The sequence below is a fragment of the Neospora caninum genome, chromosome XI, assembly GCF_000208865.1.
Source record: "Neospora caninum Liverpool complete genome, chromosome XI".
Classification (NCBI taxonomy): domain Eukaryota; phylum Apicomplexa; class Conoidasida; order Eucoccidiorida; family Sarcocystidae; genus Neospora; species Neospora caninum.
Window position 1 is genome coordinate 1,961,145 of NC_018397.1, and position 18,026 is coordinate 1,979,170.

The 18,026-nt window shown below is 53.3% G+C and overlaps 3 protein-coding genes across 3 annotated transcripts; all 3 read right to left on the bottom strand.

Annotated features, from left to right (window-relative positions):
• Positions 1 to 984: 984 nt before the first annotated feature.
• NCLIV_055440 (conserved hypothetical protein) lies at positions 985 to 2,325 on the bottom strand (the record flags this gene model as incomplete). Its single annotated transcript, XM_003885098.1, has 1 exon — positions 985 to 2,325. The coding sequence occupies one exon, from the start codon at positions 2,323 to 2,325 to the stop codon at positions 985 to 987; it is 1,341 nt and encodes a 446-aa protein (XP_003885147.1).
• A 2,826-nt stretch (positions 2,326 to 5,151) lies between these two features.
• On the bottom strand, positions 5,152 to 6,237 carry NCLIV_055450 (putative FUN14 family domain-containing protein; the record flags this gene model as incomplete). Its single annotated transcript, XM_003885099.1, has 2 exons — positions 5,152 to 5,361; positions 5,878 to 6,237. The coding sequence occupies 2 exons, from the start codon at positions 6,235 to 6,237 to the stop codon at positions 5,152 to 5,154; spliced, it is 570 nt and encodes a 189-aa protein (XP_003885148.1).
• Positions 6,238 to 9,162: 2,925 nt separating this feature from the next.
• NCLIV_055460 (conserved hypothetical protein) lies at positions 9,163 to 12,883 on the bottom strand (the record flags this gene model as incomplete). The annotated part of the gene is made up of 6 exons (XM_003885100.1): positions 9,163 to 9,220; positions 9,529 to 10,327; positions 10,700 to 10,779; positions 11,084 to 11,195; positions 11,736 to 11,827; positions 12,774 to 12,883. The coding sequence occupies 6 exons, from the start codon at positions 12,881 to 12,883 to the stop codon at positions 9,163 to 9,165; spliced, it is 1,251 nt and encodes a 416-aa protein (XP_003885149.1).
• Between the last annotated feature and the right edge of the window lie 5,143 nt (positions 12,884 to 18,026).

The following is an 18,026-nucleotide window of genomic DNA, read 5'->3' on the forward strand; positions in this document are numbered from 1 at the left end:
ATGGGATCCCGTGGTGCTTTCCAGTTCCTTCAGTCCTTGGTCATTGAACGGAGTTTGAAAGTTCGCCCAATGGAAGGAAGACAAAACAAACTGACAGCAGATGGCATGGCGGGCTACGCTGCGTGGCGGAATCGACGTCGGTCTGTGTACGAATGAAAAAACTGTCACAAGGGTTCGACCGGAAGTGCGTGCGCCTTCAGCAGAAAAGAAGAGCTCTCTCTGTCCGCCGCTCGGCTTCTTTCCCGGCGTTTTTCGCTTCTCGAGGTTCGAGAGGCGATGCAGCGGAGAGGGGGCAAGTGGCAGTGAGGCATGGGAAGCGGGTATAAGGGAAAACGCCGGCCAAAAACATGGGAGGAGGAGAGAGCGCACAAAAAGGAACGACACAACGGAGCGAAGCGACTGTGTGTCCGTATCTCTCACTCCTTCCCTTTGTTCCGTCGCAGGGAGCAAGAGCTCCAACCCACGCGCCTGAATGTGTTGCCTTCAACTTGTGCAAAAAAAGCCGTGTACGGCAGGGTGTCAGTGCGTCGAACGCAGAGACAGAACAGCGCACCTCTCGGCAAACACCAGCCACGTGTACGCGCGCTACACCAATGGCCATGTCGGAGCTTTCTTTATTTTCTGCAGCGAAAAAGGCCGCTCTCGCTCTTCCGAGACGTGGACTCTCGACCTGAATGAACGCTCGGCTTCAGCGATGATGGCGCCACCCACTCAGAAGGATCTGCGTCTTCCACCGGCCAAAGAGATTCGTCACTTGACCTGAATAAATTTGCATTCTTCCTTCCTCCCGTCACTCCTTCAAAATATGACACAGCAAGCGTAACTAGACAAATAAAACGCCACCTTTTCGAGACTTTGAGTGCCCCACGCCCGGACTCGCCGCACGCTGCCAACATCTGCCGTGCAGAGCCGCGCGGCTGAGGTGTACAGACACCGGACGGGACGCTCTAGGCTGCGCGTCGCCTCGGTTTCTCCAACGTGCATTCAGACCAGGCCAACCATTTTTCTACTGAGGAGCCTGCGCACTCTATCGTACGTCTGAAGCAGAAGACCCTCACGCGCCTTTTCAGTTCCCCAGACGATCAGCACGAGAGTTACCTCGATCCCGTCTTCTGGTTTTGGCTGCAACTCCGGACAGCTTGCACAGCAGCTTTTGCTGCTCGCCACACCTTCATCCGGGCTGCGGCTGCCAGCTGCTGCCTGACTGACGCAGAGAGAAGACGGAGCATTTTGGGCGTTGGCAGTTCTACTGGGCACCTGTCCCTCTTCGGCTCCTTCGGAGACTGTTCGGTTCGCTACCTGAAGATCCCTATCTTCCTCCGCACGTGTTTGGCGGATTTCTCGCGCCTCGTCCTCTACGTGTCCCCCGTCTCTGCCAGGCAGCGCACCGGGGGCGAAATCTGCCCCGCTCTCTCCCGCCTTTCTCTGGTCCACCTGTGCGCCTGCACCGGTGGCCTGCACTGCCTCTCCACGGTCTCTGTCGCCTGCCTGACGTCTCGCCTCCCTTTCTCTCTGGGCCTGCGCATACCGCCTCGCTTCTTCCTCCGGGGGCAACTCGCCCTCGCGAACACAGAAGGGCCCGACTGCGGCTTTGTCTCTATCGCAGGACACCACCAACACAGGCAGCTCATCTCCGGATTCCAGATCGGCGGCGCAGGAGCAAGTGTGTGGCGCTTGCACAGTCTGCTGCTCGCTTGTCCCGTTTGCCTCGCAAGCTGCGCATTCGCGCTTCAGTGCCTTCGTCCGCGGGCAGCGGATGGGACACCGGCTGCCGTCGGCGTAGCAGAATTGCATGTCAGCGGCAGGCTGGTCGCTAAGCACGTACACGAACTCATCGTAGAGCGAGGCGAGAAGTGCGGCAACGGTTTGAGCGCCGCTGTGTTGACTTTCGATCGGCCCGTGCCTCACGTGCTCTGTCTCTCTTCTCTGACGCGCAGCCCTTTTGGGTTCTGGCGAGACGGCTTCGCGCGGCGGCGCGTCTGAGCGCGGCTTGCCGTTCTCGCTGGCAATCATGCATGCTGGCGCAAAGTGCCAGGGCGGGAAAGAAAGGGCCTTTGCGGCGAACGGTTGTGTGTGTGATGAGGAAACGGCAGCGGCGACGATGCCGCCGTCACACAGCGACACCACAAGAATGTTGCGAATCTGTTTGTAGGGGCACCCGTCTTCGTCCGCTCCATAGATTACCGGGGCTTCCCCGCCATTTTCTGCCTGCGAATCGTCTTCCCTCCGTGCTAGGCTACTCTGGGCGCTTCCTCCGCGGCCACAGCAGCAACACTCGTGCAGACATGAATAAAGGAGCAACTCCAGAACCTCCACGCAGAGCATCGTCCCTGCCCTCTCTTCAGAAGGGAACGCGAGTTGCAAGATCCGCGAGAATCGCGTGCGGCACGAACCGAGCCTCCTCGTCCTTCGCTGTGCGCTCAGAACGCGCACGCATGTTTACACTGAAACCAGGAAGTCGCCTACGCTGTCACTACTTACGAGACGAAAGCTCGCCGAGACGCCAAGAAGTCTCCCTCGAATCGAAGCGGGGAACAAGGCGAGTGCGAAATCGCGAGATGTCCGCTCCTCGTCCGCAAACGCAGTTTACTGTCGTCGGCAGAGGGACAAAAAAGTTTCTGCCGCGCAACCAGTTTGCAGAATGAAGACTGAGAAAAGTCCACGCCCTTTTTTGCAGAGCTGTCAGCGTGCCCACCACGCAACTCTCCGAGTCTATTTTCTGGAACAAAACAAAGGGACAAAGCGGGCGAAAAAGCAGGAGAATCCTTGCAGCGGCGGGTATACAGATGTGGGTGCTCGAGCCGTGTACACGCGCTGCATGGTGTTTGCTACCGCGTTGCGTATAGAAGCCGCTCAAGCGCGCCGTGAATTGCACCACGTATGAAAACCGCGTGAAACCGAACGCTTTTTTGTCCCCCCTCTTCTGGACAGTTCCAGAGCAAGCTTTAAAAGGCGTGTTCTCCCCGACGCGAGCAACACCCGACTTTGCCGCGTCCAACACACACACGGCAAAAAGCCGCAGGTGTGCATGCAGGCCGAGCGTCTGGGCCTGGTACACTGAAACGTCTAGTTTTCTCCAGAAACCGCAAGGTGTTTAGTGACCCCTGAACGGCCAGGTGGACAACTTGCGTCTTCCGCTGATAGAAAGGTGAAAAAAGGCTTTGCACGGGCGGGCGGGTACGACGCACCGGCCGTTGCGGCAGTGCCTCGGAACGCTGCCTTCCGCGTACGCTTGCTTCTGCTCTGTTTCTGTCGGCCGGGAGCTCTGTGGTCTCTGCGGGGTTGCCTCTTCCAGTTTCTCGCGATGTTCGACATGGCTTTTCATTTGCCACTCGCTCTCGCAGAGAAACGGTTCGGTTCCGAGGGTGGCTGTCGAATGACACACCAGAGTCCACACGGCACATGACGCCGTGGGAACATGCGGACGATGCGCTCGATTTTCCAGAAGAGTCGAGCCTGGCCTTTCTAGAAGTCGCGCTTTCGAGTTATTCACGGACGCAGTCGCTCACGCACTACCTGCCTCAATGCATGAAACAGTTCAGTTGTGGGTGTCTTTTTTAGCCCGGCAAATTGAGGAACGTGTGGAAAACTGCAAAAGCGCAAGAGAAAAGCTGCATCCCCGGTTCGTTGGCTGGGGCGGCCCGTCTTTTCATTTCTTCGAGGCTTCGGGCGACACCCTGACACCTGAACGCTGGAAAAACGCATTTTGCTTCAGGCAGTTGAGCGCGATCACGCAGTCAGCCCCAGACAGGTCAGACGTAGTTGCACACGCAGTGGCAAATCCGTGTCCTGCAGCCCACCTGCGAGTCTGCTACCCCACAGCTTGAAGTTCATCCTGAATTCTCTGCGTCACTTGTACTTTCTCTGTAATTATACCCTTTGCACGTGACTAGGAACGCAGGCCTCCTTGTTCGCGACAATGTAGTAAGGCTCCACTGTTCACTGCGACTAAATGGGAATGAAACATCATTTTAGGTTTTCCAGGAATTCTATTTGGAAGAAATGGATGTGGGAAAGAAGAGTGCAAGCAAGGTCAAACAGTATCGTAGCGGACCCTTGTCGCTTCAGTCACTTTTTGAACTGGCGCCGCCTCACATTGCGTGTCAGGATTCACTTCCTGCACTGACGTGCTTCACACAAGGACAAATATGCGTATGCTCTCTGTAAAGGCTGGCACCTACGAGGATCAGCGGTGTTTCGCCTTAGTGTGGACACCCGCCAGATCTGAGCCTTTTCATCTAAAGTGTAACTGACACGGTGAGCCTCTTTCGCTCCGGAGGGAGGGAGCGCTCTAGAGGGAAAACGAGCAGCTGATACAGAACTACGAATCAGGCGCTGGACAGTATACCGATCATGACGGCGCTCTTGGATATATGTGGTGAGATTTCTCTATGGTTTTGTGAGCAGACGTACGAATGTACGTACGTTACTGCCACCATCATTGGTTGTGTTTTTCGAAACGAACACTTTCTGCGAGTCCGATAAGGGAACCTGCGGGTTGAATAGAAAGGGCGTGGCTAACGAAGAGATGCTGCCTAGCTGGACCACCGGCGGTTTGAAGGGAAAGCACAAACAGTTGTGCTGTTGAGTACATTCTTAAACCCTCTCATCAGTTGTCACAACGAAAGCGTGAGTCTTACGTCGAAAAAGGGAAAAAACGGGAGACCTTGGGAAGGAGGGCAAAAAATCCACCTGAAACTCGGTCAACGAAGGCAGAAATCCTCCGCGGGAACACCGGAGGAATGAGTACGGCACAACGGGGTACAATGTGGATGCATAGTAGACATGTCTAGGACATGTTTACATATATATACTGAATATGACCATTCTGACGCCAACAAGCAAGTGCGCTTATCTTCCCTGTGAAGAACCAACGGGAACAGCCTCGGGCCTCTGCCGCGATGCCGTCCACAGGCTACCGAGATGCTGGAACGGTGTCCATACACACGGAACGCCTCCTGGTCGGGCTAAGTTCACATGCGCACTCGACTCTGTTGAATGCAAAAAAAACGGTCCGCAAATGCCACTCTGTGTCGATACCGGTTGGGACTCGAGACACAGCTCTTTCCTCCTGTCGACAAACATCCTTGGTTCATTCAAGCTACATCACCACCCCCCTGAACTCCCGCCACCGGAGCGAGCTCGGAGAAGCTACTTGGAAGCGCGCAGGCCATACAGCAGGCCAAAAGATAGGCCCGCTGTCGACGGCAGACCCTGTGCCATCATTCGCATAAACGAGTTTTTGATGACTGCAATGTCTTCGTGGTCAAACTTCCCATCTCCGTTCACATCCAACGGCTTCATAATGTCCTCTTCAACCTGTTTCCAGTTCACCCTGATGTAGCCGTAGTGACTGAGCGTCTGAAATAGCACATGAAAGCCCACCCAAAAACACCAGAGCCCACCTTTTGGTTGTGGTTCGAAAACATCAATTTCTACCTGCTGACACTCACGTGGCATGTACTTGCTATACGTATACGCGTATACACCTAAGTGTTCAAGGGCGCACATCATGCACCAGGGGAGTCTTCTGTCACTAACAGTTCATTCGACGGCGCTGGGAAGCCGACGCCTGGAAGAAATCCGAAAGAAAGAAAGTTCTGTCTATGAATCATAAGAAGTACGTTTGGTGCTTCTCACTACGGAAAGCAAAGATGAAACTATGCAGGCTGTCACCGTGTTCCCAGGTCTTACTAAAGACATACATAGTTGGTGACGTACGCACACATAAATATATAGAGGTCAGGAAGTAGTGAAGATATCGGTACGTGGGAGTTTCTCTCGTTCGTAGCAATTTCCCTCTCTCCGGAGGCGAGCAAATATTAGCATGCGGTTGATCTGTGTGAGCAACCTGTGTTACAGTGAACAGTTTCGCACCTGTACAGAGATGAATCCAATTCCACAGAGCAAAGCGCCGAAGCGAAGAGCCCTGTTCACGGCATAACCTGCGCAATAGCCAAAAATGAGCCCGGCACTGATTTCGTCGGTGTAGAGAATACTCGATCCGAGGTACTTGTTGTTGAGTTGCATCCAGTCTGAGACGCTCGAAACATTCTTGCATGCTAAGGCGTAGGAAGAGAGATTGCTGGACAGACGGCTGAAGAACGAGTCATTGTATGCTTGCGAAACGGAAGAGGGAAGAGAGGAAGCAGGCGAAAGAGAACTGTTGCTGGAACCCGCCAGTTCTGCAGTCTTGGCCGCTTCGACTTGCGGGGAGGAAGCAGTCGAGGACGCCATTATTGCCACTGTTTACGGAAGACGACTGAGAAAAAAGGGAAGAACTCCCGTCTGAACAGGAGCTGCTACAAGGTGGACACGAACCACGAGGGAGGGGACGAGGCGGTCGGAAAGTGAGAAGATCCAACGAATAACAGCTGAAATTTGCAAGACCGATATACGGCAGGAATGCGACAACACAAGAGCGGCTCAAGTGTCGTTTGGTAGGCGAAACAGAGGAAAAGCTCGGTGTTTAGAGAGGTAAAGGGGAGTTCTTGAGAAGAAATATGGAAAGGAAAAAGGAGATGTGTCCGAAAATGTCGCCAGAGTCGCCGAGGACACGCACAGCGTCGCGCACAGTTGTGTCACGCCACTGGTAGATGCAACCTACCCAGAAGGGAGAGGGAAAAGTAAGGGGGCAAGTGGGACAAACAAAATGTCTGTTTCGGGCTTCTTATCCTAGTTCTTGCGGATCCTTTGATTTTACGCGTGCCTAGGCCAATCAATGCGTCTTTCCATCATGCAGGACCGCGCGTAGTAGACACACGGGAGTTCAGCGTTTCTGCTGGACTGGCTGCCGGGCTGCATGCCTTCGCAAGAAGCCCCACAAGATATACGCCTGGTCCACCTACTCTTCAGTCAAAACCGGGGTTTTGTATTCCCACTTTCCGCCTGGATTTCCAGTGTGCATACTGATGCGACATGTACACAGAACGATCCACGCGCAGGCGAGAAGTCCTTTGCCGGCTCCAGTGTGCCTTAGCCTGGACCTACATACACAGGGACTTGTCGGTCTTCAGTGGATCGCCTCTCTAACGATAAACAGCTTGGCGGATTTCAGTTACCCTTGCCGGAGAGATAAGTATGAACGGGTCACATATGCGTCAGCAATATACATGGGTTACACGTCTCTGCCTTATCCAGTGTTACGTCTCTCCTTATGAAGCGTAGATATGCCACTGAAGTTTGTCTTTGGATGTTAATCCCAGTCGCGCCTCCCCTGAGGCAATTTTCCACAAGCACTCCTCCAAAGTTAGTCTCAAGACGGTCCTCACTCGTGCCCTCTTTGCACCGAAAGCGTCCCTGGTTGGTGACGCGGTTTCAGCGGTGGTGGTTTGCTGAGTCTAGTGAACTTGGTTTTCCACGTATAACAACACACACCAGCCAGGGGCTGTTTGCCACGCCTCACTGTGTCAAGGGTGCAAGACCATCTGTTCCTCTCGACTGCGAAAACGGTTACGGACACAGCGTTTTTGCACGTTGTTTACACAGTACCGGAAGAAACGCCACTACACGCGGTCTCAGCAACACGCTCCTTGTTCCGGTTCTTTCTATATGGCTGGTCATATGGCGACTCATCAAACATTTTCCTGAGCGAAGCGTAATGTTTCCCAGGTCCTATAACGGGAAAAAGACAGTTTCTGTGTTGCCCCAAACGACTCACTGATCCTCGGGCAGCCGACAGCGCAGTGTTCGCACACGCTTCGTCGAACTTCTTCGCGAGAAACACACGGACAGCGATTCTTTTCCAAAGTGCATTTGCTTCCGGAAGTGCATCCCAATGCTTTCAAATCTATTTCCTCGGCAAAGAACCTGCTCATACCCATGGGCTCAACATAGACGTTTAAGCTGCATTAGGTTCTGTGCAAGCCGGCAAGGGCAAAGCGGTTCGTCCTGTCCCCCCGATCTTGCTTTTTCGCGGCGCGATTCACGTCCACGGCTCAGACTGGCGAAGTATGTTGTGCAGGAACTGTCCCTGCCTTCTGACTGCTGTTTCCAATTGTCAGATTTATCAGGAAGTGATGTCGATTCTGTGTGTGTGTGTACGGGTGGACTCTATTCGCGTGGTGGGCCGCAACACGTCAAGTTTTCTAGGAAAGCTCGACCTGCAAGCTTAAGCGACACACAGAAACTACGGCCATAGTAGGCCGGCTTTTACAGCACGTTTCAGATCTTTCACGCACCCTACAGAGGAGCAGCTGCTCGACAGTCGACTAGAGAATATGTGTCACAGAAACAGCTCGGGGTTTGGGACTCTCCTCTGCCAGTCTCGAGAATTCTTCAGAAGGGGGAAAAGGGGAAGACAACAACGCCGTATATCAACATCCTGCACTCTCAGCAGCAACAGGTAGTCTTGCGAAAACAATTACTACGGAAACGCTGCTGGTCCGCCTCGTATCCTCGATAAAAGGAAGCTTTGTTCCTAAGACTGGCACGTTGAAACCGACAACTGTTCAACAGCACAGCGGGGTACTTCTGTAGCTGAAAGGGAAACATACACATGGATTGAAAAGGTCTTGTACACACGAAGTGAAAGACAAGCAACGGCGACCAGCACGCGATTGTGTAAATGCGACAGTTGTCGCCTCTGAAACACACGTAGCCTAGTTCCCTACACACGAGAAACACCTTCCACATCCAAAAGACGCAATGACAACCGCGCAATTCCCTTGGGGACAAAAATCCATTAACGGGCGAGACCAGCATGTCAAAAGGATCTCGGTGCCAGGAAGCGGGGCACACAGCTGCTCAAGAAGCAGGCTTGTCTTTTAGGTGGCCCCTGTAAGTTCTGATTTGCCAGGCGACAGACACAAGCGACGAGGCTCTCTATGCTCCAGTCTCTCTTTGCGCACATGTCGTTCCGGGGGTGGAGAGGAAAACTCAACCAAGAACTCGACTGTGTGTGTGGACACGGAGGGATGCGAGACTCGAGCAAAAGGCGTGTCGCTGCGTCTTCAACTTGTTCGACGGTGTATTTCTTGTGCGAATCTCCTGTTTTTCGTGACTTCACTGAGTGCCTGCAAACGTCTGCATAGCTTCTTATCCGCCGACTGCCAACTCGGGGAACCCCTGCAAAAGCAAGTCTCCTCACTGCGCGTCCAGACACTCCAGCAACCACACAAAAGCGTCTGGAGTCTTCAGGCAGAAACCCCCGGCCGGACGCCTTCAGCCGAGAAGGCGATCGATCGCTGCGTTCAGGTTTCCATTTACTGCTTCCAAGGCTCTGGAGGCAAAACGCATAAACACGTGGAATCACACCACTCTACAGAAGTTTTCGCGTAGAGCTATAAAAGGGAACGCCCGAGCAGGCAACGACACCCATACATTTGCGCCGTTCGTCTCCGTCCGTCTCGCGCCTCTCGTCACTCTCCACACAAAAATGCAATGTGCGCAGATAGGCGCGCGTGCGAAACAGAGTATCCAGGCATTTGGAGATGCATGGTTTTCGGGTGTGCATGGGTTTGTGTCTAAGTGCGAGAGCAGGCAGGGCCCTCGATCGCCGCGAAGGTTCCAGCGTCTCTCCCAACTTACTCGACGTTTTTCTGGGTCTCTACAAACCCCATCGCCTCGAGCTGTTGCAGCTGAAATCGGAATCTTTCCTCGGGGGCTTGTGCCGCCCCGCCCTGGACACCGCGTCCTTGATTCGAAGCAGCCTGTGGAGCGGCGGCGCCACTGGCTCCAGCGCTCTCCAGAGCGTCGAGGAACGCCTGGATCTCCGCTTTCTGCGCGGTCAACTTCTCCACCACGCTCGCCTCTGACGAAGAGTCATTGAACAGGGTGAAGACAAACTCGTCGTCGGCACCGCCTGCCTCTCCTCGGGCTGTCGTGTCCGACGCCCCAGCCTCCGTTCCGACGGGCTGCTCGCCTGTCTGCAGCTCGAACCCGAGCAGCTCCAAAGCTTGTTGGCCGTTTGGGATCCGCAGAATTTTCGACTGGATGACTTCGTTGCTTCGGCGGAGGCGCAGGAACTTGGGGTCGCGCTCCGGCTTCAACAAGTTGCTCACCAGAGTCAGCAGAGTCAACAAGAACACCTTCTTGGTGCTCCGGACCAATTCGCCGCTGGTGCACACACTGCGCAGAACATTCGCCAACGGACTGGAAATGTCGGGCGCTGAGAAGGTCTCGGCAGCAGGGGAAGCGAGAGCCTGCGGAGACCCGCCCTGCGTCCACAGCGTTCGCTGGCCCATCCCAGCGGCAGTGCGCTGCACTTCTTGCTGCTGGCGTTGGAGCATCAGAAGAATCGTCCGCCCCGTCGGCGTCTGCGCCACTTCCTGGACCTGAAACCGAATGTAGTCCGGAATGGGTTTGTTGAGGAGATACTGCGTCAGCTCTGCGCACCAAAGCACAGACATCAGAGAAGGCGAAGAGCCGGTGAAGACGGCGACGTCCGCGAGGCTGCAGGCGACGACCGAGACCCACGAGGCGTCACGGGCCACACCTAGCGAGGTTGAAACTCGCGGCGACTTGTTCGGAGGCAGCCAAGACATGGCTCTCGCCAGAAAGGAGCGGTGCCGCGAAAAAGAAAGAGGAATCAACATTTCCACTCGTCACACTCAGGCCGCCTCGGAGGAGGGGCTCTTGAGATACAGACGACCAAGTTCTTTAGGACTGCTGCAGACAGCAGGCGGCTTCCTCTGCTCCCACAGCGTGTGGACCCAAACCGAGTCAGCTCTTGCTTCTTCCTTGGCCGCAGGCGACGTACCTGTCGTAAAGTGATTACAGTTCCAGTTCAGAAGATCGTAGGTTGCCATCGTAAACCGAGGCGAAATCTGCTGGACGAATCTGTGCGCACATGCACACGTCCCACGATCAAGATGTCTTCTGGAGGAGTCTTTGAACGTCGAAGCCCGTACATGTGCAGCTATAGATATGTGTAGGAGGGTAGAGTGATAAACGGCCATAAGCATGGATAGTTACACCCATGCGTGTGCACGAACAAATACATACATATCTGGGGATATGTACATCGCGACGGAGGAGTACTGCTCTTCACATATACACGGCTATATCTGTTAGTAGGGAGGTGAAAATGCTGTGGACAAGCTTTACTCTCCCTAGTCGTGGAGCGAACGGGGCGACATCTTACGCGTCGAATGTCGCCTTATCGACGGTGGTAAACCCCATGGTGAGAACGCGCTCTGGCTGCATGTGGTAGTTTCGTTCAACTTCCTCGGGAGGAAGAGTGCACACGCCGCCTCCTGAAGACAGGACATTGTACCGAGTACGACGCAAACAGAAAACAGGCTTTGCTGAGGTTGTTGGACTCCAAATTGCGAAAAAAACAAAATAAAGCGAACTGAAGACACCAAACAAAGCGCCGTCCGTGTCTTCGTGTTTCGCCACCAGCATGCACACCTTTAGGAAGTGATGCGAGGGAGGAAAGTGACTCTCGGCACCTTTCACAAAATAGCTTCAAACGTGTACCTTTATAAGTGTGCTTTCCGTTGTTTCTGGCAGAACTGGACTGGAAACCGTAGCCTCGGCAGACAGCGCCCTACATGTGCTGGTCAGTATCTAACTGTGAGTTTCATCTGCATGTACAGATGGATATATATATATATATATATATGTATATATATGTATATATAGATGTATATGTATGCAAATGTCCCCAGCAGATCTAGACATGCATATGCGAAAGCAATTGGTACATATATATATATATATATATATATATATATATATTGGTGTGTGCTTGTGCATGTGTGTGGGGGTACCCTGAACCTCGAAGCACTCACCGTAGAAATACTCGATTCCATATACGACGATGCCTGTGTGCCAGATGCCGTCGATCTGCCTCCCCAGAAGCATCGGCGACATCTGCCGGGCCCTAAAGAAACGAGAAAAGTGCCGAAGGCGCAGAAACAGCCTGGCCACCAAAATGGCACCCAAGTGCTTTTTTTCGTGTCTCGAATCTTGCAGCCAAAAAGAATTTGCATCTAAACGCGTGTGGAAAGAAACGGACGCGAACCGCACACACCTCGGGTTGTCGCTACGAATTTGCGTACGTGTGTCTCTCCGGCTCTCTGCTACACATGGATATGCATAGATAGACAGATAGAGATAGATAGATAGATATAGATAGATATAGATAGATAGATATAGATAGATATAAATAGATAGATAGATAGATAGAGATAGATAGATAGATAGATATAGACAGATATAGATAGATAGATATAGATAGATATAGATAGATATAGATAGATATAGATAGATATAGATAGATATAGATAGATAGATAGATAGATAGATAGATAGATAGATAGATAGATATAGATATAGATATAGATATAGATAGATGGATAGATAGATGGATAGATAGATAGATGGATAGATAGATAGATATAGATAGATAGGTAGATAAAGATATAGATAGATAGATAGATAGATAGATAGATAGATAGATAGATAGATATAGATAGATAGATAGATAGATAGAAAGATAGATAGATAGATAGATCGAAAGATAGATAGATAGATAGATAGATAGATAGATAGATAGATAGATATAGTTAGCAGTGCAGACGCAAACATATGTATGTGTCGCACTCTGGGGAGCTGTAGGAAGTTCATCTTCGTAGATACATGCATGCAGGAATTCTGGGAGAGAGTGGAAGTAGGGCACAGTCCCGTGGAATAGGCGTGTGTCTCTCTCTACAGATCTGACTGAATGCATGCATGTCGGCTTAAAGCCTAAACCCATCTTGGAGCCGCATCTCTGCAAGAAATGTACAGGAGCCGCGTCTCGTGTGTCGAAAAAAACAGCGACTGACATTCCTTTGGAGAGGTCGTAGACGCGGAGCTGGACAGCCCATCTGCGGTCTTTGTCTTGCTGGGAGAGAGGCGGGATGACTTCGTTTTGAAAGTCCTGAGACGCGGCCATCCTGAATTCGAGGAGGAACGAGGACGTGCGAGGAGCCTTCACGCCCGCAAAAAAATGGGCAAATGCGACTGGCGAGGACAAAGACGGAAGAAGGAAAAAGGAGTCTCGTGGTCTTCACTATTTTGGTCGGGCAAATCAGCGAAACGGCGCTGCCTCACGCGTGATACGAGAAGACAGTGGCACGAAGAACGATTTTCTCAAGACAGAAAGAGACACGCACGCCACGCAGGAGTTCCTGCTGGGGGGTGCCTGCCAGAAAACGAAAAGAAAAACCCCTGGTTCTCTCGGGGAGATAAGAGGAAAGAGGGAAGAAACGTTGAGCGCACGGAAAAAGAAGCAACTAACCACAAGAATCCGAGTCGAGAGGAGGTCCCTTCCGAGCCAGACAAGCCGCGGCGGGCTCGAGAAAGGCCTTGGCGATCTCGGCGGACAAGCAGGGAGACAGAAGGGAAAAGGGAGATTGCCTAAAGAATGAATACTCACAAAAAGGGAGAGAGTGAGCATGCACAGAATGGAAAAGATGTTTCTCAGCAAGAGGCCGTGGAAAGAAGTGGAAAAGACGAGGGCAAAACCCAGAGACCCACGACTAGGGTCAGCAGTCGAGGCGTGGCGAGGGATAGCCACGTTCCAAAAAAATGGCGAGAGACGGAAAAAGTTTCCCCGTATAAATAAAGCGAAGGGAAAAGGAAGAAAGAGCGAGGCGGAAAAACGAGACAGAGAAAGATTCCTTCTTTTACCGAAAAGGGAAGCGCATGGGAGAGAGCAGGATGTCCCTCGTGGCCTTGTGTCTGGTTAGCACCAGAAAAGACTGAAGCCGTCCCCACGATCTATGTCTCCCCCTCCACTTTCGACATTTGTGGTCCACGGAACAAAGTGAAAGAGAGGAGAAGAACGAAATTCGGAACTTCGATCTTCTGTTGGCTGAACCTTTTGTTGCCTTTTGCTTTTGCGCGGAACCAGACCCTCGTCCCCTTCCTTGGCAAGCGAACCAGCCGGATCTTCCCAGGTGGGAAGAAACTCCAGGCAGGTGCCGCGGAAGCTGGGTTCCCAGTCAACTGAAGACATGCATTTACGTTTTGAGATGAGGTTGGGCATGTAACGCTTTACACATGGACAGGTTTTTGCTCACTCCATCCTTTTACTTAGCTGGCCTGTCTGCTTACGATGTATTCACTTGTGTATATACCAAGGGTAGCATTCACGGAGGACGAGAAAGCAACGTTGACTAGCAACCAGGTAAAAGCACATTGAGCAGCAGTCGGTTCAAAGCATATGGAGATGCTAAGGCTTGGAGTAGTGAAGAATTCGTACGCCTGTTTACCGTATGAGGAGAAAAGAGCTTAAATGGTTCAGTCTTCCTGTTCGTGCCTTCGGCCTCGCCGAGAACAGAAATGGCGTAGCGCAGTGGAGACTTCTTCAGTATCCTAGGCACGATAATCTCTGAACAAAAAAATCATAGCTGAACCATGTATTGTGACGCGAGGCAAGGGAAGGCGAGGGCTCGGCTCTCTGTTCGGAGCAAGGCCAACCCATCGTCTAAGCGTGTTCGCGTTTGGAAAGGCGACACGTGCATTGATCGAGTTCGAGTTATCAATGGCGCACAGCATAAAGACTCCACAAGCGGGGGATCGCAGGCAGGCAGTCGTTGAGTGACAGTAGGTGAGATTCGCGAAATGGAAGTACTGCACATGCGAATGCAGGAACTGCTAGACTATCTGTGATACCGAGCCTGGCTCGCGTGGCAAAGGGCCCGGCTCTTCTTTTCTAAAGGGGGGACTGCGAGTCTGCGACACGGGAACGTGTGAGTTTCACCGTATGGCATCTGTGTGAACCTGATGGTGGCACGCCACTGCGCTTTACAGTGCAGCGAGGCTGTTTTGACAAGGCCAAGAGAGGCTACTGAGCCTGTTGTACCGCACAAGAAAGAATGAAGGCGGGCATAGAGGAAGCCCGAACGATCTGGGCAGGACAGTTTGCGCGGCACAATTCGGTGGTCACTGCCACTAACGGCGTCCCGCGGCAACCACCGAAACGTCATATGTGTGACAACTCTCGCGAACACCCCGCCCTTGAGGAGAGTCAGGATCAAGCAGCGTTCGTGCTTGTTCTTTCTGTACCTCTTGTTCCAGAACGGTTCAAACGTTACCTGTGGACGGGCTTGGAACTTCATGCTTGCAGTGTAAAATCTCTGGCCTAGCTTTTTTCTGTGGTAAATGCTCCATGGAAGGGGAGTTCCGCTAGCCAATGGCGAAGAAAACCTCAAGTCCTTTGTGCACAGGAATACTCCACTGGAAGGTAGGCTCCTGTGCGCTGTCGCCGGATAAATCTGGTCCATCTGGGTTGTGTGGAACACCTGACCATGAGTTGCAGGCGGCAAAAACCTCGTGCGGCCAGGTGCAAGGTGAAAAAAGACGGTCAACATCAGTTCCAATATCAGTTGAGTAGAACTGTGCCGGTTCAGCAAGTGTCTTTAGACGTTCGATCACACTTCTGGTAAGGTTTTTGGGCTGAAGCTGTGTTCATACGCGTGCCACAGCGGGGCATCCCCGGAGAACCTCCTTCCATGCCACACACGGATAGTGCAGTGAGAATTCTGGGCAGCATTGCGGCAGCGCAGGCGGAAGTGAAGGCGACCTGACACGGTTCCTTTCCGAGAGCTCTCGCTTTAGACAGTTTCGGAATCCTGTCAGGTGGCTTTCGCATAAAGTGTGGAGGCAGGAATCGCGGCCGTGGGGCGTGATCCGCTGGATGCTGGGCAAGAGCCGTCTTGCCACCTTCTGCCATCGAATACAGCGGAATATTGGGACCGACTGAATCCGCCAGCAGTTGGTTTTTTATCGTGGCCTGACAAGACAGGGCGCCCCTGCGTGTGCAACAGGGCTGGCACGGGACGTCACATTCAACTGCCGGTGTGTTTTCGGCGCCGAAAGTGAGATCCTGGAAACTTGAGCAGTGTAGACGGTTCAGTAATCGTTTGGGGAGGATCCACTCTCCACAAGGTATCTTCTGAGTCTCCCTTTTCTGTTTCCCTCCTCAGCAGAGAGTAGCCACCTGGGGTATACACCAGCTTAGGACGCACCACTGGAGCCGGGTTTTGCCGAGTCCTGGAAAAAACCCTTTCGGGGTGTACACACCGTCACGCGAAGTGACTTGCACACACCTACCCATCTGCCTCCCACTACTCTCGCTTTTCTTCCTGTCCAGCTCTTGAACGGCGATATTCGAACTGCCTTCGGTGTGCAGCACACAACTACCTCTACCGTCTACACGGATCATCTGCGCAGTGCGTACGACACGTGAGGTCGTCCCGGCGCCCCTGGCGTGCTTATTTTTGCCCAAGTGCGGTTCCAGAAGCCGATCTACTTGTCGCTTGATGCTGCCTCTCCCGTCAACGTGAAACTGAATTGTCGCAACAAGCGTCCGCCTCTGGGATTCTCTCATGGTGTGCATAACTGTCTATCTGTCTAAAGGTGTGCCGGCTCCCGTCTTCCGGCACTCTCCCCGCGTCATCCGTGCTCATCCGTGCAGGAGTTCCTGCGCGTTCACGTTACGGGCGGCTCGTCGGCGGGTGCACGGCGTTTGGTGGCCTCGAGTTGCTGAGGTCTAGGCTAACAAAGACGGCCGTCTTGCAGTTTTCCCTCCAGTTTCGAAACGGGTACTCTCCGAACTTTGCGCGCACAAACATCGGCGTGTGCGCCCGGCAACGGCTGTGGGCCTGACTCGCTCAGCCGCTGCGCGGACGCGCCGCGCGCTCGTGCTTATCCGCCTGCTCCTCACCGTCGCAAGAGTCCTATCGGAGAGCGTTTGTGTCTAGAAGGGGTGCCAGCAGCTTTGTTTCTGCTGGGACATGGCGTGTTTTCTGCTGCAACGTGTGTGTGACTCCACTGTCAGAACCGTAATAGAAAAAGCCTCGTGTACGCCTTCCTGGACCTCACTCCCTCCAACCTGGTCTTTACAAAGGTTTAGTCCGATCGCGGTTCGATTCGAGCTCCTCTCACTTTGTAACCTAGCCTTCGCCGCCGCCCCAGGTCAGCTCGGCTGCTGCTACGTGTCGCCGGCACCATCCTCTAACCCCCCCCCCTCCATCGTCTTTCCCTCCCCCCCCTCCTGGACCGGGGACGCAATGCACGCGACCGCCGATCATCGGCGAGAGACTGTCTCTTTGCTCCTTCCTGCTCGGAAGGACCGAAAGCAGCGCTACCGGTTTGTGTCCTCTTCCGCGTGAACGGTGGGGGGGAGAGGTGGCCGAAGAAAGCTGGCAGCCCGACGCATCCGCTGCCCAACAGGGGCAATGTTTTGGCAGGTATAAATCTGCGCAGATTTTCGAGCAACGGGTCGCTATTTCCATTGCAGCTTTCTGCTGCTTCAGCGAAAGCTGTGTCGTTTTGCGAAAATAGGTTCCTCGCTGCTAAAGTGTTTCTTCTGAAAAGCCGCGTGGAACGCATTCATCAACTTCTGTATACTCGCGGATATATGTTCCCCCCTCTCTCTCTCGCTACGGTGTCCTTTTAGGCCGTGCTTCTCACCGCGGGGTTGTGTTGAACACGCCTTCCCTCTGTGTTGCGGCGATTAGTACGGCGCGCGTTTTCTCCGCCTTTTTGCTGTCCGAGTTCGCAATTCCAAAACGTTTTCCTTCTTGGCGTCAGAAATCTGGACCCGTTACGAGTCGCGTTTGGCACACGGGTAGAAAACCCGAACACTTTCGTGTTTGGGCTCTCCTGGCTTTTACGGAAGCCGGCAACGGGCACCGGCGCCAGCTTCACAACTCAGGTGCCGGCTGCAAACGCGTGGGGTAGACAGAAGATGGCGCGTGGCGGAGCCTGGCAAGAGCGTTCGTGAACGCTATCGGGCTTGAGGAAACGAGGCTCCGAATGTTCTCGGCAACCAAGCTTTCTGGTCCCAGCAACTTAGACACCCGCTGCATCCGTCGTTTCACTACCGCGTGTGCTGCTCGCACGAGTGTACCCAACCACCCCGCGTTCTCCCTCCTTTCTAGGCCGCGTTGCAGCTTTGGGACGGCAAAATACGCCATGTGCACCAGAAGGCAACACCAGCCTGTGGCGGGTTCCGGTTTGTCTTTTGCAGATCTTTGGCTGTTTTAGCCCCTCGACTGAAACAGCTATTTCCTTCCTCCGCATCCCAC